Raw genomic sequence first — 23,617 nt, 5'->3', positions numbered from 1 at the left:
TCTCTTGGCTTAAAGGCTTTTTTCTTAGCTTAATTTCTTTTTAAATAAAGAAAAAAAAGTCATTGCACCAGCATTCTAAGCCTCAAACAAATAATTAAAAAAAGGACAAACCAAAAATAAGGTCCCTACTCCCACCCCACCCCCCACCCCTTCAATAAACTCTTTACATCTCTTTGGCAATAATAACTTAAAATTATCACGGTCCCATTCTCTCTGCATTAGCCAATACAAAAATATTCCCACAGAGCCCCATTTACCATTCACCTTGCCCCCCATACCTGTTCCCTGGCCCCTGAGCAGGGGAAATAGGGACCCCAACACTGAACATGGAAGTAGACAGTTGGGTAGGATGGGTCCCTTCCTTGCTCTCCTCCTTGGCAGATCAGGGCACTTAAGGCCTGGTAAGCTCTCCCATTTATTGCCTATTCCTTTAGAAGGGTCATCCCAAACTCTTCCCCCTCAGCTCTTGCTCCCAACAAGCAACCTTTAGGATAGGGCCCTTGCCAGAGGACAGGAAACCCCAGAATTTCCAAAGTCTCACCGATGAAATGGGGCTGAGCTGGTAGCAACCCCTACCCATCCTCATTGCCCCCCGCACCAAGGTCCTAGGATGAGGAAACCTTGTTTTCTGAGGGAAAGACCCCTTAGTTTTCTTCCTCCCCAGCTCTAGTCAGAAAGCAACAGCTGCTCAGGTCATATTGTCTAGACTTCTGTTTGGAAAGGAACTAAGGGAAAAGAGCAAAATAAGAAAATAAAAAAGAAGAGTAGAAATGTGGGAGTTCCCTCCCATTACTCCATCTTCCAGGCAGTGCCAGCTCCTGGCAGAAGCTAGGCAGGAGGGGAGGAGGACAGGGAGGGTCAGGCTAGGAGCCAGCTCAGAAAACCAGCCATCTGAGTTGTAGAGGGAGACAAGGTTGAGACATGTCCCAGTGGGAAGTCAAGAGAGACAGTATTACTGAATGACACTAGAGCGAAGTTTCAGAATTCCATTGTATGTACAGTAGGGTCCGAGAGAGCAGGGACAGAGAGGAAGGCCCTGGGAGGGGCTGACAAAGGCTCCTACTCCCATAACAGCTCTAGGAAGCAGGGAGCATGAGGCACTGGGGCAGCAGGACGTGGTAAGCCCCGAGAAGTCACAGACCAGAGGGAGGAGCAAGCAGTACTGGGGTCGTAATCACTCCCTTCAAGAGGGGAGGGGAAGAAGGGGAGCAGGATTCTGCAAGTCTACCCTTTAACGCTATCATTTATATATGTATATTTATACACAAACCGCATGCCTTCAAGCATGTATGTCCACACAGACCATCATCCATGGCTGCACCTGTACCAGACAAAGGGGCAGAAGGCGGGCTGGGGGTGAGGGGGTGATGTCTCTGTGAGCTAGCAGCAAACCAAATGCCTTTGATAAAATCTGTCTAAAAAAATAGAGCTGAGTTCTTGACAACCCCCCCCCCCCCCCAATCTCCTCCGCTGCTTCGTCTTGGGGCCGAGAGGGCCATCTCTTCTTGCCCTGGTCCACAGAGCCATGCCGGCACTATAGATTCTGAAGTGCCTTCTTTGCCCAACTTATTCTCTGTCACCATCTTCACTGCTTCCTGAAACAGGAAAAAGAGGATGGTTATTCTGGTCACAGCCTAGCCACTGCCCACAACCCTGGCTGACAACAGTCCCACATACCTCCCCAAGCATACATCCTCTTTACCTATCTAAAGCGGTGTGTGTGTGTGTGTGTGTGTGTGTGTGTGTGTGTGTGTGTGCGCGCGCGCATGTGTGTGTGTGTGCATGTGTAGGATACCTTGTTTCTCTCTGACATCTCACACAGTATCCCAAAAATTAGGGAAAGGAGTAAACATGTCTGGCTCCTTAGAGAAGAAGGGATTCAGAGGGTAGGTACATTGGGATATCTGCACTCCAACACAATGAATGTGGATTCTCCTACCTCATGCTATCCCCCCAATGCCAGTGACACCAACATTCCAGCTCCCACCATTTTCACTGGCTATCGCCGACACCTGGAACATTCTCTATCCCCAGTTCTGCCTCCTGGCTTCCTAAAGTCCCAACTAAAATCCCACCTTCTACAGCAGGGGTAGGGACCTCCCACCACAGTGGGACTCAAAATTCAATATATCTAGCAACTTTTTAGGGGTGAATTAATTAAAAGTTTGACCTAACAGAGCCTGCAAATGATGTTATAAATATCCAAATGGCCTTTGGCAGAAAAAAAAGGTTCCCCAACTCTGATCTAGAGGATGCCCTTCCCAATCCCTCTTCATTTTCAGGCTATGTGTAGTTTGAAGATATTATTTGTTTTTGTTTTTTTTTTTGTCTCTCTCTCATTGGATTGGGAGATCCTAAAGGGCAAGAATTGTCTCTTGCCTTTCTCTGTACTTTGTGCTTTAGACATTATCGGACATTATAGTTGGCTCTCAATAATTCAGTTTGCTGACTGACTAACTGGGAGGGGTGGTTGGGAAGGACATGTTAGTGAATGTCCAGCAAACCTCTCCTTCCCTTCCTTTAACATATGGCTGGAGAGCTGTATGGCAGGAGATTTTTCTTAATTCATTCCACCTGACTGTCACCATTCCCCTGCTTGGAAGCACATGGCTATGTCATCACAGATGAGAATTATCCATTTACTCATCTAGATTGTTCACTTATGAAGAGCAGATGCTTTGGTGAGGAAGGGGGAGATGCTTTCTAAGGATCCTGGGTCCTGTTCAGAGGGTCACAAGATTCTGAGCTACAGTCACTGAGTGTAGCCCATTCCAGAGATGGTGAAACTGGATCTTAGAGACAAGTGACCTTCCCTAAGTCAAATAGACCTCCAGCAGATCTGAAATTAAAAGCTGAGACCTACAGCTCCCTAACCAATGGAATTAGAAAAGATTTTTTTTTTTTTTTGCAGATGAAGAAACTGAAGGCTAGAGAAGGAAGCTGGCTTACCCACAATCACACAGCTAGTGAGGACTGGAAACCACCTAAGTCTCCTGCCTCTCCTATACTGGCTCTTTGTCCTGATCTCAGGGCATGTCTACTTCTCGGAAAGTAGAGGGGTGAAGTCCTGGCCCAGTTCTTATCCCAAGGAACAGCTCTGACTCTTCAGAGATTAGAAAGTCATCTGTGGGCTTCCTCTAAAGAGACATGGCCAGGGATTCTTGGACCACCCAAGGGAAGAGTAGAGGGAAGAAGCCCCTTCTTTATCAAGTCTAGAAGGGGAGAATAAATCCTAGCAGCTTAGGGAAGGGGAAAGGAGAAAACATGTCTGGCTCCTTAGAGGAGAAGGGATTCAGGGTACATTGGGATATCTGGACTCCTGCTCTAACACTGGATGCTTGGTACAATGCCTCTACAGCTTAGGGCTGGCACACTGTAGGTACTGAAGAAATGTTTATTGACTGTTGATCCTGCTCCCAAAGTAGTCTCAAGCTGCTATTCCATCCCTGGGTCTTTCTCCAGACTAGCTTCTTTGGGTTGGAAGCCAATCAGGACAATAGTTGGGACCATGATGTTATAAAATCCAAGGAATCTGAAAGGGACCATAGAGGTCATTTATTCCAACATCCCCATTATGGTAGCTCACATATATTCAGTGATGGGGAGCTCTCCCGCAGATAAGGCATTGTTGGTCCGCTCCACCTCTGAACCACAGTTCATCTCTCTGTATCATCCATCCACTCCACCTTTTTGTCAGTTTTGTTCATAGTTGCTAACGTAATCTATATCAATCTCTCTCATGTCACAGATCCTCCAAAAGACATGGTATGAATTCAAGGCCATTTACTACCCTGGTGTTCCTCCAGACATCTCCAGTTACAACTAACTACATATAAAAGATACAGTCCCTACCGCAAAGGCACATAAGATAATGTGTAATCTCGAACCAAGACACAGCAGTACAGAGAAGGCTGAATTGGTATCAAGAAAACTTGGGTTCAAATCTTGCATTTGACCTATAGCAGCTAAATAATCTGGCACAAGTCACAGTTAGAGCCTAAGATTCCTCCTTAGTAAAATCAGAATATGCTTGCATTATCTTGCTTTGTTGTGATGCAAGCACTTTGTAGTTTTTAATTCTCCATAAAAATGAGGATAGCATCTCCTGAAAAAATGTTGATGGACCCAGGATACAGATTCAGGCAAATCTGGGGAGGACGCAGTCAAAGAGGAAATTTATTTTGCTTGATCATATATATTCAAATCTAGCCTCACTTACTAGCTGTGTCACTCTAAACAAGTCATTTAACCTTCACTGCTTCCAAAAAAAATGAGGATGACACGATGCAGGAAAGAAGCTTTGGTTTTGGAGCTGGAGGGCCTGAGTTCAAATCCCAGTTTTTCCACTCACCCCAATTTCCCCGGACTTCCTCATTGTTGTCATCTTTAAAATAATATAACTGTCTTAGATGACTCCAAAAGTCTCTCCCAGTTCTATACTGATCGTCCTATGTCCCCCCACACCTCCATGATTTTTACACAATTCAGACCCATCCTCTGCTCCTTACTCCTTCCTGATTCCTCACCTCCTACAGACTCAATGTCTGAATCAGAGACGTGTGTAATGGAGAATCGGGAGACTGGGCTGGGAGACACAGTGAAGCGGGAAAACTGGACAGGCAGCACCTGCTTCGGTGGGGTTGCCAGGTTGGGCAGCGTGGAGTCCGGCACCCCAGGTCCCGGTGAAGACACAAAAGATGATTTGGCTGGCATTAGTGGGAAGTCATCATCCCACTCAAACCCACCACCTGCAAGGAAAGAGTAAAGAGGTCTGCTGTGGAGGAGGCTCAGAAAGCCCATCTCTTTAGCCTGCTCTCCCTTGACCCGCTGATACCCTGAGAAGCAACTCAACACAATCTCATCATCTCTTAGACTTGAAATCCGATCTTAGACTTGATGGATTTATATGGTTCCTCAGAAAAGAAAGGCCATAATTAAAAAAAAATTACACTTAGAAGCAAGAGGCAGTTGTAGTACAGGTGTCATCATGAGCAGGGGCAATAGAGCCTAGAGGTCCACAAAGGAGAACAGTCTAGAAAGGGTTACTTGGGAAGAATAAAGGTAAGATGAGATCACCCCAAAGGGTGGTAAGGTTGCCTGCTAATAGAGGGTCATATAACCTTAAAATAGGTGGAAGGTTTCTTTGATAACATGAGATTTCCTATGGAAGATGGAGAAACTACTGAGCATCACGCTCCCACTTCCCAGCTCCCCCCGCGCCCCCCCCCCCCCAGCTCACTCTCTTCGGAGACAGTCCTGTCAGGGAAATTGTCTGCTGCACCGAGTTGGTCGGATGGGCTCAGGACACTGGGGCTGCTTGGCAGGAAGGAAGAAGTCGATTCCTTCACCTCAGGGAAGTGCTGCTCCCCCAGCTCTCTAGTGGGGCTTTCCTGGGTGTACAAAAGGGAAGGTAAAGATTAGAAGCGGCACACGTAGGAGACACCTGCCTTGGTTGGGCATCACTTCCCATCAGAGCAACTACTTCTCTCCCACCCAACTTCCTAAGGACCCGGAAAGGAGAAAGAAGTGTACAAGGGGAAATGGATCATTTCAATTCTGGCAATGAGGTACCCCCATCCTACTCTCACCAGTCCATGAGCTAGATTTCTGGCAATGGGTGAAAATATGGAAGACCTTTTGCTCCCTCTCATCCGGAGGTGTGAGAGACAAACTCACCCTAATCACACCTCTGCCATCCTCTGTATACCAACTCAGTGCCTCTGAGTCACCCCTCCTGCCACCTCCAGAACTCCTAATGACCAGTCCCCTAGCCATGAGGCTTACCTGATCAAAGAGGTAGACAGTAACGTCATCAAAAAAGGAAACAGCCTTTTTCTTGCGGTCCAGGTCCTCACAGAAGGCCTGGGACATGAGGCTGGGTATCTTGAGGAGACTGCGTAGGTTGCGGGCACTGTGGCTCTCAGCCACCACGATGGGGACTGCAGCTGGTTCCTCCTCACTCTCCTCACTCTGTTCCTGGATGTCGTAGCAGCACAGCTCTTCATCAGACTCATCGCTATCCTCCGAGTCCTCTTCCTCTTCCTCTTCTGCTGGTCGGTTCTCCTCGGGTGCCGGGAGATCCGACAGGTCCAGGCGCAGAGGGGTTGGTCGCGGGGGAGGCTTCTCTCCTGGCTTCACTTGGGGGTCCGAGTGAACATCACACTCTGTGACTTCCTTCCATTCTTGTGCCTCTGCCCCAGGAACCAGGTCCCAAGTTCCCTTATCTACCAAGGTGGGGACCAGGCCTGGGGCCTCCTGGGGTGTGTGGCAGCGTTCTCCAACCCCACTGCTCTCTGCACTTGGCAGGACAGGAGTCAGGAAAAATAATTTGGATGAAGCAGGTGCAGGGACTGGGATAGGGACAGAGGCAGAAGCAGGATCAGCATCAGGGGCAGGGGCAAGAACAGGGGTCATTTCCTCCCCTGGGTCCTTGGGGCTCTCCTGGTCTTGCTCTTTGATGGATGGGCTAACTGTCACTTCTGAAGGGGACTCCCCAGAAGGGGAATGAGGAGGCTGAGCTCTCGCCTCCTCAGTAGTTGCTATTTCCTGATTGTTGGGAGAGAGCCCTTGGGTCTCGGAATCTAAAGGACTGGATTCTCCTTCCCCAGTCTCACTGTCCTCATCCTCCCCCCTACCGGGGGCAGGCCGCTCTGTCTCTGTATCATAGTCAGAGAAGTAGGCTGAGTCTCGGTAGGGGTTTTTCTCATTCAGACCATGTAGCTCAGCACTAATAGAGGAAGAAAGCCGCATTTCTAATCCAGGGCTCTCATCCTCTTTTCCTAGGGACCCAAAGTCTTCAGGGTCCCGGGGTTCATGGGGTTCTTTCAGCACAAACTCAGGCGACTCATAGTTCTCTGTGTCATAGCCACTATCTAGGGCCCGGGGCTGCCCAGTGGAAGGGTAGGACACTGTCGGGCTATAGATCTCCCCACCATCACTGGCTGTGGATGGGATATCTAGAGACTCCAGGGAATCTGGCGTTCCCACCTGCTTCTGGAGGGACCGAAAGGCGGGGGTTGTGTCAGGTTTCTCCATAAGGAAGTCATTGGAAAAGTCTGTGAAGACACCAGAGGTGGCCTCAGTTGTATCATCATCCTCACTACCTGGCCCTTCTAGCTCAGGGAAGCTACCACTACTGTCCAGAGTCTGGTCTGGCTCATTGCTATTACTCTGGCTACTGTCCCATGGCACGGGGGAATCTGGCTTAGGAGCAAGGATGAGAATGCCCGCTGCCCTGGAGAGAAGTGGGGTTCTGCCTTGAGATGGAGAGGGCAAGGGAGACCGGGCTGCACAACTGGAGGGGGCAGCGGCTTCCTCTGTGGCTTTCTGATCAGTCCCTTGATCCATACTCCTTCTCTCTGCAGTTTCTACATCTATCATCTGTGAGGAAGAGATGGTGACTGGGCCTGGGTCCTCTTCCACCTGGCAGTGTTGAACAAAGCTGGGAGGGCTCATCAGCTCCTGCCCAGGGAACAATATTTCCGACCCTGGACCCTCAGGAAGAGGCTGGTCTGATAGGCAGTCTGGAGCAGATGACTCACAGGGATCAGGTCCTGCCTCTAGACTCTCTCCTGATCCCAAATAGGAGTCTACAAAGTGAGTAGCCCAGGAATCAGGGGGACAGCTGCTATTAATGTTGTTATTGGCAGACACGTTTGAGGTCCAGTGTCTTTGCTGAGCAGCCAGGGTTGTCTCCTCAGTTCCCTCGTGTTGGGAGTCACTGCAAGGCAGACTCTCTGGTTCACCCAACTCTATTGTTATTGATTCAGGGGGGCTACTCAGTATCTCCTGTTTCATTGATTCTCCCACCACTGCTACCTGGGCCCCACCTGATAACTCTTGAGTTGTAGAATTCCCTGAGGGGGACACTCCCAGCGGGTCCTCAAAAAAAGCCTGTCGGAAGCCTGGAAGGCTCCAGTCTTTGCTGGCACCTTCCCTGCATTCCCCCAACAAACTGTCTCCAGTCTGTGAGTCCCCTGCAGGGGAAGGCTGGTAACAGAGTGAGTCTTTGCTACAGCTCATATGGGAGTAGTAGTCAGGATGATCCCAGGGTCCCTCCCCACTGGGTCCTTGCCCCAGGAGGGGCTCCATAGTCAGAGACACAGTAGGACTGCTGTCTGAGTCATAAGTACCCCCTACAGGTCCTTCTTTGTCATGCCACGGGGTGGCCACCTCAGGAGATGCCTGTTGGCATTCAGGACTAGAGGAACACATGGTGAAGTCTAGATCACAGTCAGCTGGCTCTTCGATGCGAATATAATACTCACTACTCACAGAAGGGCTGTGAGCGCTAAGGATAGGCACCACCCCAGGGGGTGGACACTCATAGCAGGAAGGTGAAACCCCCAGGCTCAGGTGGCTAGTGGAGGAGCTAGCTGGGTAGTAGAGGTCCTGGTAGTGAGCAGCATGACGCGGGCTGAGGGTCCCTGCAGGTGTCTGGAAGGCCTCTGCCCGGCTGGGTTCCCACTTGTACTCAAAGTTGAGCCCATGGCTGGTCTCCATCACTGTCAAGATATCATCCCCATCCGAATGGAAGCCATCCCCCGAGAACTGCTCCAGGAGAGGGAAACTGGAGGACAGCTCGGCCACACTCCCCAGGTGACTGGCTCCGCCAGTCCCACTGGGCTTCAGGGATTTCCATCGCTTCTCAAAGTCCTCCTCGGCCTCAGTGGTTCCTTTGGCACATAGGTAGGACAGCAGCAGGTGCACCTCTTCTGCCGTGGGCCGCTGCTCTGGCTGAAGCCAGCAGAACTGCATTACTTCATACCTGCCAATCGGAGGGTACAGATGGGGTGCTTAGGCTATCCCCGTCGGGGGTCACTCCAGTCCCACTCTCCTGCCTCCCAATTCCCCTCACTTTCACACAGGGTGATGGGAAGCCACCATGGCCACTGCTTCCAGGGAGGGACCTGTCTTGGAAAGACCATTAGGCTTCAACCACTGTTATACTTGTTCCCTCAGTCCTCCTGGGCAATCTATGCTATTTATGTATAAATATATAGAGCACACTACATCTGTGTGTGTGTGTGTGTGTGTGTGTGTAGAGGGAAAGGATATACTGTCTCTCCCCTTCAACTCTGAGTAGGTTTATATTCTTCTGAATCCTTGTACTCCACCCCCTTCAACACACTGTACGCTCTAAACATAGAATCCGGGAAACATAGGATGCCAGAATTGGGGGACACTTTCAAATTCATCTGGCATAGAAATTATAGATAGCAGAGCAGGACCCAAAAGGGATCTTAGAGCTTATTTAGTCCTTACCACCCCTTTCATTACAAATGAGGAAACTGAGGACTCAGGGAGGGAAAGCAATTTGCTTAAGGCACAGGTCTAGAGAACCAAGCCAGGTGCTACAAAAGGGCCTAGATGTCCCCTCTTCCTCTGAGAGAAGTCTCCTAGGGCATCTAGGTGGGGTACAAGCTGGATATTGGGGTTGTCACAAATGGCTCAGGCTTTGGTATGTGGGAAACCCCAGTGGAAGATATTTGGGGAATGGGAGAAAGAGGAGGAAATGAAAGCTGTATGTATTTCCTTACCAGCGGTCTGAGAGTGACAGCTTCAGCTGGGGCTTGGGTAACTTGAGCTGCTGCTCTTTGATAGCATAGGTGAGCACCTGGCGATCCGAGTAGTGGTGGTAGGGCTGGGCACCCAGCTCAAACAGCTCCCAGATTGTCACGCCCAGTGACCTGCAGGAGGTGAAAGGAGGCAGCCGGTGAGACCACAAACCACTCAGCATGTGGGCAAGAAAGACAAAAAAAGCAATTATCAAGCTCTGAATCATGGTTCTGTTTCTACTTTTACTGAAAAGGCTAAGTGATTTCTTGATCTGAGTAAAAATAATTCTGTACTGGTTAGGGTTATGGAAGAAAAAGGTCTTTAAAACATAATAGCTAGCATTTATAGAGGGCTTTAAAGTTTGCCAAATATTATCTCATTTGAGACTTAGAATAGGCCTGAGAGGTGAGTGATATTTATTATCCTCATTTTAAAAATGTAGAAAGTGGGGTGGCTAGGTGGCGCAGTGGATAGAGCACTGGCCTTGGAGTCAGGAGTACCTGGGTTCAAATCCGATCTCAGACATTTAATAATTACCTAGCTGTGTGCCCCTGGGAAAGACACTTAACCCCATTGCCTTGAAAAATCTAAAAACAAACAAAAAAATGTAGAAAGTGAGGCAGACAAAGCTAATGCCTCGCCCCAGGCATTCATCTTTATCATCTTTATCATCATCATCATCATCATCATCATCATCATGATTATCTCATTTGATCCTCACAACAATGGGGGGGTAACTATTATCATTCTTCCCATTTTACAGATGGGAAACTAATAAATAAATAATAAAATAAATACAAAATAAAAACTAATAAATTACAGATGAAGATACAGTGGTTTATCCATGCAGTAAACACAAGTGGGACTAGAACTCAGATCTTCCTGGAGCAAAGCCCACCTCCTACCTATGACACCATTCATAGAACCTCACTCAGGCAATCACTATCAATTTTGACAATCTGGGAGCTGTTTGAGATGGGTGCTCAGCCCTACCACCACCACCACTATGATCACTGAGTGCTCAACTATGCTATCAAATGAGACATTCCAAAGGGAAGGGTTGTAGGGACACACAGGACTCAATGGTCTGTCTCTAAGATGATTCCTCCTTGATTTAAGTCCTATGATCTCATGAAGCTATGTCCAGGTCAGACAACCACTTGAGAGTAGAACCAGGACTAAAACTCAGGTTTCTGAGCCCTTTCGTCTAGGCTGTGCTTCCTCTCTGCAATCAAAGCAAACAAACAAGACATCATGTTTGAAGAACCATGGAGTAATGGGAGCTTAGGGTTAGGATGGATTTTAGAGGTCTGATCACATCTAATATGGGAATGCCTTCTTTAGCATTCTTCATGATGGGTATCCAATCTCTGTCTAAATTCTGGAGAGAACAGGGATACACCTCCTCATGGCTTATACCAACTGCTCCATTGTTGGAAAGATCTAAGACTTTCTAAATTCTTTTATATGTTATGCTCAAACCTCCCTTCTTCTTACATAAAGGTCCTATGTTACTCCTTATTCTATATCATGGAGCAAAACAGAACATGCCTGGTCTCTTCTCAAAATAGCTCTTGAATTTTTCAGTTCAACATTTATTAGACTCCTACTCTTATGTATGACATTTTGCTTGGCAATGGGGACAAAATGAGTCCTTTTAAACCACCTCAGGGTGCTTATACTCTGGTTTGTTTTTTTTTTAGGTTTTTGCAAGGCACATGGGGTTAAGTGGCTTGCCCAAGGCCACACAGCTAGGCAATTATTAAGTGTCTGAGGCTGGATTTGAACCCAGGTACTCCTGACTCCAGGGCTGATGCTCTATCCACGGCGCCACCTAGCCGCCCCAGGGTGCTTATACTCTTAACAGGGAAGAGACAATAGATATCCAAGTAAGTATGATAAAAAGTAAAATGTGATAGCTAGTTGGCACAGAGGAATACAGTGTTGTCCCTTTACTCAGAAAGACCTGAGTTAAAATCTGGTCTGAGATCATTACTAGTTATATGACCCTGGTCAAGTCACTTAACCCTGTTTGCTTCAGTTTCCTCCTCCTTAAATAAGCTTAAGGAAATGGCAAACCACCCTGGTATTTGTGCTAAGAAAACCCCAAAGCAGAGTCATGAAGCATCACACAACTCAAAACAACTGAACAACAAAAAAAAATATGATAAAGTAAGAGGTAGGAGGAGACACCAAAAAGGCTTCATAGAGGAGACGGTCTTTGAAGGCTTTGAAGATAGAGGATTTTAACTCTAATAGATATTGATCTTCTCCCCACCCATTTTACAGAAAAGGAAACTGAAGCCCAAAGGCTTGCCTAAGATCACTAAGGTAGTAAATGGAAGAATTTGCATTTGAACCTAAGGTTCTGTTGACTCCAACAAAGCTCTTTCTACTGTGTCACACTGCTAGCTAGAGATGTGATGAGAGGGCACCACAGGCAGCAAAGAAGAGCCCAAGAAAATTGCAATGAAGGGGGATATGGAAGGATATTGGAGAATAGCTAGTAGACCAGTTCAACAAGAACATAAAGTAAATCAGGATGAACAGGGATAATAGGGAATAGAGAAATAAGGGCTACTGATCTGCTGCTTTGTTGATGAAGTCTTGGATCCTTGATGTGTTGATATGAAAAAGAAATGTGAATCGAGAGAAGGAAGAAAAGGTTGGAAGCTGTTACAGTGCCTGGTATACTATAGGCACTAAATAAAAATTTATAAATAGAATCTTTATTGTTTGACTGACTGATTGACAATAGTCCTGAACTACACTGGAGACATAATGAGTTGAGAATTGCAGGATGTGAGAATTATTATGAGGACCAAACCAAAAGGACTTGGCAAATTGTTCAATGTGAGAGGCCAGGGAAAAGGAAAAGTCAGAGATGATAAATGATTCAGAAGACAAGGGATTTGGGGGGGGGGGGATACTGATTCTATTTTTAGATATATTGAATTTGAGGGGCTGGCCATCTAGATGGTGTAGTAGATAGAACACTGAGTCTGCAGTCTGGAAGACTTGAGTTCAAAATTTCAAGCACTTATTAGCTGTATGACCCTGAGCAAATCACCTAACTTTGGTTTGCCTCAGTTTTGTCAACTGCAACATAGGGGTGATAACAACACTACCTTCCATGATTGTTGTGAGGATGAAATTAGATAATACTTGTAAATGAAAGGACATATATAAATGCTAGCTATCACAATGATGAAGACGAAGTTGATGATGGTTGTGTGACACATAGGTTTGTCTAGCTATGGCTATCATTGGGGCATGAATAAATATATCATATTCTCTTCTTCATATCCTTTTCCAAAGGAGACTTTTACTCTTTCCAAGTAGTTAAAGTAAGAAATTGGTACCTGGCCACTTTGCTCTCCCCTCAGAGAGAAGGGGGTACTAGGTTAGAATTTTATTTAGTCATTCTCCTTTCAAATAGTGTTAGCCTAGGGTAATTTTTTAGGCTCCAGCTGAGTAGCTGATTACTTTCCCTTATTGGGAAGGAGCACCACAAGGTATATATCCAAGGCTTGACACCCTTCTCACCAAATCCACCAAATCCAAGTCCCATAAAGAACACGCAAATAAACTCATGTATCTACATAGATAACTCTTCACTAATCTGATATCTCATTTTCTGGATACATTTTAGTTGTCAATTTTCCTCTTAAAGTATGGTATCCTAATTTGAATACACTACTAATATCAATAAGGAACACCAAAATTAATACAATGCTGGTGGAGTTCTGAATTGGTCCAAACATTCTGGAAAACAATTTGAAATGAACAATAATATTAGCAGTTAGCTAATATTATGCTTGCTATTATCTCATTTGATCCTCACAACAACTCTTGGAGGGATCCATTATCATCCCCATTTTACAGATGAGGAAACTGAAGCAAATAAAGATAAATCAACATGTCCAAGGATATTCAGCTAGTGTCTGAATCTGAACTGGAACTCAGATATATTGGGATGAATAGTTCAGTTGATTTGGATTCTAAGCTTCTATTAACAATTCCTAAATTTGTATTAGTTTGTTTTTTAAAAGCAATAGTGTAATATTTGTCATCACATTAAGTTCGTGGCCAACAAATATCCCCAGAACTTCTTGCACACAAGTTTGATGCCAATCACATCTCCTTCATCCTATCATTGTGCAAGTAAATTGTTTAAGTCAAACATTTACTTTATACTTCTCCATGATAAATTTCATCTTTTTGGCTTTGAGCCAGCACTTAAAGCCTGAGATAGTATCAATAATGAAAATAATTTTGAATCCTGATCTTACCATCTCTTATATTAGCTGGTTTCCATTCTTTGTGTCATCTATTCATTTGATAAGCATTTTTCAACATCTTCATTAATAATTATTAAATATTATTTATCTATTAATAATTAGAGAAGTTCTAATCAGAGTGAACCTAAAAAAGGGGGCAGCTAGGTGACGTAGTGGATAGAGCAACCAGCCCTGGGGTCAGGAGGACCTGAGTCCAAATCCAGATTCACACATAATAACTGCCTAGCTGTGTGACCTTGGGCAAGTCACTTAACCCCATTGCCTTAAATAAATTTAAAAAAAGAATGAACCTAAAAATAGAATTGTGTGGTACATTATGAATGACAGCCTTCTAGGTTGATCATCATATTCTAAAATAGTAATTTTCAAAGAGTGGTGGTCTGGGGATCGCTGAGTATATCAAGGATGCTTTCAGGGGGTCCATGAGGTCAAAACTATTTTCATAAGAATACTAAGATGTTTTTATTTCAAACTTAATGAAACTTAATGAAAAATTATTTTGGTAACAATACTGAGATATTTTCATTTCTCACTTAATTCAAAATTATTTTCATAAAAATGCTAAGATGTTGTCATTTTGAATATGGTAAATATTTACATATATAATTTACCTAATCAAAAGGTCTTAGGGGAGATATTCAGTAATATTCAAGAATGTAAAGTACTCCCAAGACCAAAAAGTTTTGGAGCCACTCATCTAAAACAGCAACATATTTATGCAGCAGCCTACAGAATACTCCCCTCACTGGGAGCTTACCTGAGGTCAGGTTCCTCATTACCTCTTGCCTCCATTATTATAATAGCCTCTCTACCAGTCTCCCTGCCTCAAGCCTCTCCTCACTCCAGTTCATCCCCACATTGCTGCAAAAGGTATTTAGGTTTAGATATGAACATGTGACCCCATATTCAATCAACTCTAGTGGTTTCCTACAGTCTTGAGGATAAAATATAAACTTCTTATGTTTAACTTTTTTCCCCTCGAATTAGCCATGTTCTGGAAACAAACAAGAAAAAAGAATTAAGTTTAACTTTAAAGTCTTTCACAACTTGGCCCCAAACTATCTTTCCAGATTCAAACGACATTCAAAGCCAATCTTCCTTGTCTCTGTCCCACTCCATCTCCTGTCTCCAGACTTTCCCATGTGCTTGGAATGCCCTCCCTCCTCACCTCTGCCTCTTTTCCTTTGAGTTGCTACACATGCAGTTGCTGCATTAAGTCATTCCTGATCCTCCCACTCCCTACAATTATTAATGCCCTTCCTCTCAGATACCCAGTATCTGCATGTATTCATTTTGCATTTGTTTTGTATATATTTGCATATTTACTTCTGGTGTATATATATGTATATATATATATACATATATATATATATATATATGTATGTATTGTTTGCATATTACTTGCTCCTTGCAAGCAGAGTTTGTTTCAGTTTTTCATACTTAGTACCACATAATAAAATTATGTGTTGCTTGATTGAATGATATGTTATCTCATTTTGGGGAGAACAGCTTTGATCAATTGTATCCAACTGCTTTTTTTTAACCCTTATTTCATCAGTTTATTCTAAGGAAGTCAAGGAGATTATGCAAAAATTTGTTAAAATCAAGCTACACTATATTTACATATGGTGTTTCCTTGAACTGCCACCCTAGCAATCCTATCCAAAAAAGGCTATGAGGTTAACTAGGCATGACCTTGTAGCAAATCTATACCAGTTAATAGTGATCTTTGTATTTGTTTTTGAATATTCTTTTTTTTTTTAAGGTTTTTGGAAAGGCAATGGGGTTAAGTGGCTTGCCCAAGGCCACACAGCTAGGTAATTATTAAATGTCTGAGGCCGGGTTTGAACTCAGGTGCTCCTGACTCCAGAGCTGGTGCTCTATCCACTGCACCACCTAGCTGCCCCCTGTTTCTGAATATTCTTAAGAGATATCTATTAGCCTTGAAAAATATAAATGAATAATATTTTATGAATATGCTTATTATCAGGCCTAGTTTTTGTCAAAATATTCATATAAGTTTTATTAACTGCAAATGTATCATATATTTGCATATTTGCATGACTATAATACTTTATATATATATAATAGGTATATATAATATATAAGGTATATATAATATATAAGATATATTATATATAAGGTATATATATATATAGATAGATCTATATCTATAATCTATATCTATATCTATGTCTATATCTATATATGGTAGTCCAGGTCTCTTGCCTCCCAGTTTGGTATTCCTGATCTTCCTAAGGTCCTGGATAAAGTAGATGGGACATGGTCCTATAGTATCATTGCTCTTTTGCCTGGAGGGAAGGAGGTCAGCTCCCATTGCCACCCTGGTTCCCTCCCCTCCCTCCCTCCCTCCACTTCCCTCACCAGATATTGCTGGCCTTGGTCTGGTCCACCACAAGAAGGTTGCTGTGCACCTCGTCAATGAGTTCAGGGGCAATCCAACGCAGGGGAACCCACAGCTGGTCGGCCGTCACGAAATAGTCATCCTGCCAAGCATGCACGGTCAGCACGAGGAGAGAATGTCAAACTCCATGTGGAAGTAGCAGAGAACTCCACCCCTTCACATGCCCCACAACCCCACCCACCTTGGGAGGAGGGGGTGATTGTCTATTGACCTACTGCACCGAACAATCTATTGAGAAGCATCATAAACAGTGCCATATGGTGTGTGGGGGCAGGATGCACCCTGGTGTCTCCCCAAACCCACATGGACTTACTTTGTACTTGCAGTGAGATAGGCCATAGTCCCCAATTTTCACAGTCAGGTCTGCAGTAAGTAGGCAGTTCCTCAATGCTAGGTCACTAAATAAGGGAAATTTGGGGAGAGGGAGGAAGGAACAATGTCAGACCTGGAGTCAGGAAAGGAAGACTCAAGAGTGGGCCTCAAACCTAAGCTGAAGAAGCTGGGGGTAATAAGGGAAACTCAGGTGTATTTTCCAAAAATATAGACCTTCCTCTAAGTCACATGACAAGGAAGACAGAGACACTAATTATTTATTTGCTGAACCTAATGTATATAAGATGCTGGGAGCTTGGAAAGCTATACTCAAGAGAAACCCCCACTGAGAGTTTTGATGTAAGCCTCAAAGTCTAGGTGATACAGTGGTCAGAGTGAATCCTGAATTCAAATTCTGCCTCAAACATCTACTAGTGTGGTTTCTTGGGCAAGACCCTTTCAGCCTCAGGTTCCTCATCTGTAAAATGTAAATAAAACCATTTCCCACAAAGGATTGTTGTGAGGATCAGATGAAATGACACACATAAAACATTTTATAAATCTGAAACAGAAATGCTAACTTTTTTTAGAAATGCTGTTTTATTACTATCATTATTTTATTGTTTTAATTCAGAACAAAATATGGAGAAAGTAGAATTGAGGAGAGGAGGGAACAGGGTGTGAGTGGCTTTTCATTCTCATAGAGACATTTAAATGCAAAAATAATACAACCAACATTAATTGTTCCTGGGGCTGATCATGTGATGGGTCTTGAGCTTAGCTCTGCCTACCCTATGGCTTGGTTATGGCTCCTGAAAGACATCAGGCACCCAGGAAGGACTTTCCCCTTGGTTGGTTCAGATGCCCAAACCCAGTAATGGTATGTACTTCTTCCCCTATGTTGGTCACAAATACCTCTGGCTCATACATATACTTATTCTCTTCCTCCTCTGACATCATCCTAAATTTGCTAAGTAGCCAACAATTAATAAAATGAACCAAGACATCTGGTAGGGTGGGGTCAAGAGAAGGAGAAAGCAGCTAGATGGGCAGCCCCCACAAGAAGAATATATACACTGTATTTTCTTTGTCTTTAAGTAGGGCATTTCATATCTCATTTCATATCCCCATCTCCCCCCATAACTTCCCTGGGGAAAGAGAGATATTTCATTTTGTAGATGGGGAAAAATGAGGCTTCAAGAGGTTTACCCCCCCCTCAACTAGTCAGGTCACAAAATGAGTCAAGGGCAGAGCTGGGAATAGGACCCAGGACTTCAGGCTCTGGGGTTCTATCCAGGGGACCACCCTGCCTACATATAGAGGTGAAACAGGGAAACAATTCCCTAGTCCCAGAGGCAGGGACCTAGCTCTGGGGAAGTCCAATCAGTAGTTTTTTCCAGGCTGTCCTGAAAATATATACAAGATGATTCCATAGCAGAAAATGGGGAAGGATATTTGAGGAGTGAAGGAAGAGAAAGAAGAGAAGAAGGGAGGTGGGAGAAAAGAGGACAATGAGGAAAAGGGGAGGGAGGAAAAGGAAAAGGGGAGAGAGAGGAGGAGGAAGAAAAAGAAAGGAAGGAAGGAAGGTGAGAGAGTGGAAGGAAAGAAAGGAAGGAGGAAAGAAAGAAGGATGGAAGATAGAAAGAAGTGAATTAAAATTTGTTCAGTTAACTTTTCTGGAGAAAAGACTGATGGGAGAGAAAGCTGAGATTACCACCAAGTACAACCTAGTGAGATACAGGGCAAATTCTCCCCAAACCCACAGGGTAGGGAAGAAAAGAGCATGGTTGGAAAGGAGTGGAAGGCAGAGAAAGGCAGATATGGGACAAGAATGGCAGAGGGTAGTTCCTGGTTCCCCAATCTCTCCTAGTTAGGCAATAGAGATCCCCCCCGCCAGCTTAGATTAATTTGCATTTGCATGCAAAGAAATGTCTTTGGTGGTCTGGGTCCGAGGCACCAAGATTTTCACTGGCAATACTAAAGCACCTAGAAGAGATGTCTGGCGCAAGGGTTGGTGGCTGGGTTGGGAGAGGAGAGGGGTGGGGAGCTGGCCTCCCCGCTGGCATGTTCCAAGGCCGCCATGCTTCAAGCAAGGGTTCCGGGCAGCAGCATGTCCTGGGTGTGGGGGCAGGATCCAAGAACGGGCCTCCTCTTCCTGCTCCCGGGACAGGCCTCAGGGGGACAGGGGCAGTGCAGGTCAGGAAGAAGCTGGCAGCCACCCTCTTCAACAAAATCACTGATGCTGGAGTCTCTTTGTGTCGCTCACTCAGCATCAGGATATTGTTGAGGAGGAAGGCCAAGGTGAGCAGTGGCGCTTGGGGGAGAGGCTGCCCCCATGGCAGCTCGTGCATCCTGGAAGAATCAGAATCAGAGAATCCTCGAGCTGGCGGGGCAGGGGAGGGAGGGCCGTGGCATCATGGAAGAGAGCACTGGATTTGGAGTCAGAAGACCTGGATTCAAATCCTAGCTCTGGAGCTTACTACCTTTGTGACTCTGGGCAAGTCACTGCCCATCTCTGGATCTGTTTACTCAACTGTAAAATGAGGAGGAATTCTTTATTAGATATCCCTCAGTTCTAAATGCGGACTTCAAAGCATTCCAAGCCTCTTAGGGAAAAACCCCTCCTAAACCAGTCCAGTTATATGGAACTCAGGACCTGGATGCACACAGCTTCCCTCTAGGGCCAAGGAAGGATAGCTTTTCCTATTAGGAATTTCTTTCCTAAATCTCTCATTCTTCACCTTGTTCCTTCTCCCATTTGTCCTGGAGAGAGAGAGAGAGAATAGTCCATCTGACTCCAGTGGCTCCTGTCCAGCAGATAAGCAAACTGAAGACAAATTCCAGAAGGGCTGAGCTAATCCAACACAAAGGACCTAATGTCTGAGAAGGGAAAGCTTGTACTTAACAAAGAACCTCAGACCCAGGTCACCAAGTACAACCTAGCGAAATCCAGGGCAAATTCTCTTCAAATCCATAGGGCAGGGAAGAAAAGAGCATGTTTGGAAAGGAATGGAAGGCAGAGAAAGGCAGGTGTTGCGGGGGGGGGGGGGGACAAGAATGGCAGAGGGAAGCTCCTGGGCCCCCAATCTCTTCTAGTTAGGCAATAGAGATTCAGACCCCCAAGCTCAGGACAGAAGAGGCAGGCTCCCCAAGCCACTATCTGAGGATACAACTCGGAGGCCCCAGCCTCCCGACCTCCACCATTTCTGCCACCTCCAGTCCTATTAATGTGAGTGCCCTACTTAAAGCCACAGAAGGTTACAGTTTCCAGCTTACCTGTGCACATAATTGTTCTTGTGCAGGTGTAGGACTCCACATGCCAACTCGCAAGCCATCCTCTGCAGAGTCAGGGGATCTGGGACCATGGACTCTGCCACCCGGCAGCTTCGTAAATAGCCCTTGAGGTCTCCCTGCCAAAGAGTGACCCCAGAATTATATGCCCAGCTCTCTGGAGTAAGCATGCAAGGGTGGGGAGAGCCAAGGCCAGCATGTATGACCACAGAGCTCCTACTCTCCATCTGACAAGCTGCCTTTGGGCCAGGATAACATTAGAATAGTGTTAGACTATTCTACAATACACTAAGCTAAGAAGGGCTTAAAAGGGTAATGAGAAATGCCCTCCTGGTTCATCTAAAAGTCTATATCACACACCCTTAAGTGTGACATCCAGGCATTTTGAAGGGAAGCAGGAGAAAAAGATATTTCCAAAGAAGAAAGGTTAGAACAAAAACTTCAATGATACAGGCTGGGAGAATACAGTAGAAGGCCAAGCTGAACTAGGAGTAAGAGCTGAGGACTAGACGAAAAAAAGAACAAAACAAAACAAAAAAACAATTTCTTGGGTTAGAGGAAGGAACTTATCTTGGAAAGGAAGTCAAAGTGGGTGGATACTAGCAAGAAAACAGGCAACTTTGTGGCAAAGTATTTAGACCCCTGGACTTGGAAGAGCTAAGTTGAAAATTCTACCTCAGATGCTGGCCATGGGGCCCTGGGTAAGTCACTTAACCTTGCTTGGCCTCAGTTTCCTCATCAGTAAAAGGAAGATAATAGCACCTCCCTCACAGAGTAGCTGTGAGGTCCAAATGAGATATTTGTAAGCTCTATATAAGTGCTTGCAATAATAATAATAACCATTGATTGGGTTTTTTGGTATTTTGTGGGGGATCAAGGTGTAAGACCAAACTAAATGGAAAATGGTCTGGTTGAGTGTCTAATTTGAGATGCCACCGATTAAGAGATCACAGTAAAACAGTTTCAAGTTCAGGTGAACTAGTTTCTGAATCTATTATGTTCCATGTTCCTATGACATGACCTGTGACATACAAGTTTTAGGTATCACAGAATCATAACATCTTAGCATTGGAAGGGACCCAAGGTCAGTCAATCTTGGCATCTAAGACTATAAAGCAGGGTGATCAATCTCCCCGTGTGCCTCATTAGACCTTCTCTGGAACTTAGAACTGGGAAAGTCCTCTGAGACCATTTAGTTCAACCTTCTTATTTTACAGATAAGAAAACTGAGACCCATGAAAGTTAAGTGACTGTCCTAAGTTTGTCCAAATCATAACTGTCAGCAGAATTTTGATCTAAGTCTTCAGACTCCAGGGTTCTAGCAATGTGCTGAGTAATGCCAACTTTGAGGAATGAATGAGTAAATGTTGAGATTACTTTAAAGAAGACAAAAATCATTTAGATACAATTTTTCTTAAAATTAGATAGATACAGCATATTTGTTAAATTTTTAAAAAATCAATTTCTGTGAACCACTGAGCTATTTTCAGCAATATAATGACCCAAGACAATACAAAGGACTTAGTTTGAAAAATGCCATCCAGCTCCAGAGAAAGAACAGATGGGGTCTGAATGGAAATTGACACATATTGTTTCTTTTTTTACTTTATTTTTTCTTGTTTATTTGGGGAGAAGGAGGTCTGTGTTTTCTTGTGCAACATGGATAATATGTTAATTGGGCAGCCAGATGACACAGTGGATGGAGTGTTGAACCTGGAGCCAGGAAGATTCATCTTCCTTAGTTCACATCCAGCCTCCAATACTTGCTAGCTGTGTGACTCTGAACAAGTCACTTCACCCTGTTTGTCTCAGCTTCCTTATCTGTAAAATGAGCTGGAAAAGGAAATGGCAAACCCCTCCAGTAATTTTGCCAAGAAAACTCTGACTGGGGTTGCAAAGCATTATATATGATTTTAACAAATGAACAACAACAATATGGAAATATGTTTTGCAGTACTGTACATATATAATCTATAATTGTTTACTGTCTCTAGGAAAATAGGAAGGGGAGAAAGGATTGTAAAGAAATTTTAAAGAAATTAAAATTTTTAAAATTTAAAATTAAAAATTGTTTTTACATATAATTTGAGTTGATTCTCTAGGGTTCCCTAAGTATACCATCATGTTATCTGCAAAGAGTGCTAGTTTTGTCTCCTTATTGTCTATTGTAATTCCTTCAATTTCTTTTTCTTTTCTTATTACTCTAGCTAACATTTTTTGAATAATAATGGTGATGATCAGTATCCTTGCTTCAACCCTGATCCTAAGGGGAAGGCTACTAGTTGATCCCCATTACAAATAATGCTTGTTGATGGTTTTAGATAGATACTGCTTAACATTTTGAGGAAAGTTCCATTATTCCTTTGCTACCTAGTGTTTTTAATAGGAATGGGGATTGTTTTACATGTAATTTGAAAAAATATGAAAATTTTCACATAAAAACAGATTCTTGCTTATAATCTCATAAGTAATTTCTACTATTAATAATTAATGCTAATTATGGATAACACATCCATTAACTTGTGGTAAAGTAATTTTTGTTGCAATACACACTAGACTGAGGAAGACTGTGATGGAGTAGAGATGATATACTCCTGGGATGGAAAGGAGTGGAAACCCTCTCTAGGTATGTGCAGAAAATGGATAGGTCTTTGAACAACTCCTAATCCTAAGTGTGCCACGGAATTTACTGATTTTCTAAAATTTTAAGAAAAAACCCACAAGAATATTTTTTAATTGTAATAAAAGGGAATAGTATGTACACAAATAGCATCTAATATTGGGGTTCTCCCTCTCCTCTCTCTTATCACTGCCACTATCCTAAGTCCAGGTTTTTAATCAGCTTATGTTTAGACTCTCATAATAGCTGTCATTCTGTTTTCCCAGCCATAAATCTCTGAACACTTCAATTCCTTCTGCACATTGGCCTGCTTATTTTTTAAAAGCACCAGTTTTGTGAATATAGAATTCTGTTCACCATGGTTAAACTCCCAAGCCTAACACTCAAGATGTTTCACATTTTTAGCACCATCTTGTTTCTCTGACCTTATTTCCTATAACTCTTATTCATATTTTTTCACTTAGGTCCAGATGATGTAACAATTATAAAATGCATACTTTTTGCCATTCCATTATCCTCTGCTAGAAATATTTTCCCTCTTCTTTCTCTTGGTGTCATAAGTCAAAAGCTTGTTGCTTTTGTTATTCAGTCATATCAGTCCTGTCTGACTCTTTGTGATTCCATTTGGGGTTTTCTTGGCAAGGATTTTGGAGTAGATTGCCATGTCTTTCTCCAGTTCATTTTATGGATGAGGAAACTGAGCCCCCCCCCCCCCCCACAGAGTTAAGTGACTTGTCCAGAGTCATATGTCTGAAAGAACTTCAGGAAGATGAGATCTCTCATCTTCAGGCTCAGTCCTCTATCCACTCAAACAAGCTGCCTAGTTCAAGAGCTATTATAAAAATAATAGCTAATGTTTTAAAGTTTGCAAAGCACTTTGCAAATTATCTTATTTGATCATGATAACAACATTGGGTATAAGTGCTCTTATGAACTCCCATTTTATAGATGAGCATTTTCCATGGATATTTTACAAAGTGGACAATATGCATATAGATCATCAAGACTCAAAGAGATCTAATCTGATTTTCAATGCTCAGAAATACAAATTTAATCAGAAGACAGGACTACCCTATCAATTTTGGTTCCAATGTTACTGGATAAACAATT

At 43.9% G+C, this 23,617-nt stretch overlaps 1 protein-coding gene across 9 annotated transcripts in view; it reads right to left on the bottom strand.

Annotated features, from left to right (window-relative positions):
* Positions 1-409: 409 nt before the first annotated feature.
* AATK (apoptosis associated tyrosine kinase) overlaps positions 410-23,617 on the bottom strand; it is a 209,951-nt gene continuing 186,743 nt past the window's right edge. For 6 of the 9 annotated variants that reach the window (XM_074224940.1, XM_074224942.1, XM_074224943.1 and 3 more), the window contains 7 exons: positions 19,873-20,006; positions 16,598-16,682; positions 16,245-16,366; positions 9,540-9,689; positions 5,785-8,767; positions 5,240-5,390; positions 410-4,748 (listed from right to left, as the gene is read on the bottom strand). In XM_074224940.1, coding sequence (XP_074081041.1) covers positions 4,435-4,748; positions 5,240-5,390; positions 5,785-8,767; positions 9,540-9,689; positions 16,245-16,366; positions 16,598-16,682; positions 19,873-20,006 — 3,939 coding nt within the window. In that variant the 3' untranslated portion in view covers positions 410-4,434. Of the gene's footprint in view, positions 4,749-5,239; positions 5,391-5,784; positions 8,768-9,539; positions 9,690-16,244; positions 16,367-16,597; positions 16,683-19,337; positions 19,471-19,872; positions 20,007-23,617 lie in introns of those variants that run through there. The other 3 variants (XM_074224941.1, XM_074224944.1, XM_074224948.1) reach the window with 2 other exon arrangements.

Source organism: Macrotis lagotis, chromosome 2, assembly GCF_037893015.1.
Source record: "Macrotis lagotis isolate mMagLag1 chromosome 2, bilby.v1.9.chrom.fasta, whole genome shotgun sequence".
NCBI classification, from domain to species: Eukaryota; Metazoa; Chordata; class Mammalia; order Peramelemorphia; family Peramelidae; genus Macrotis; species Macrotis lagotis.
This window is presented reverse-complemented; position numbering and strand designations above follow the sequence as displayed.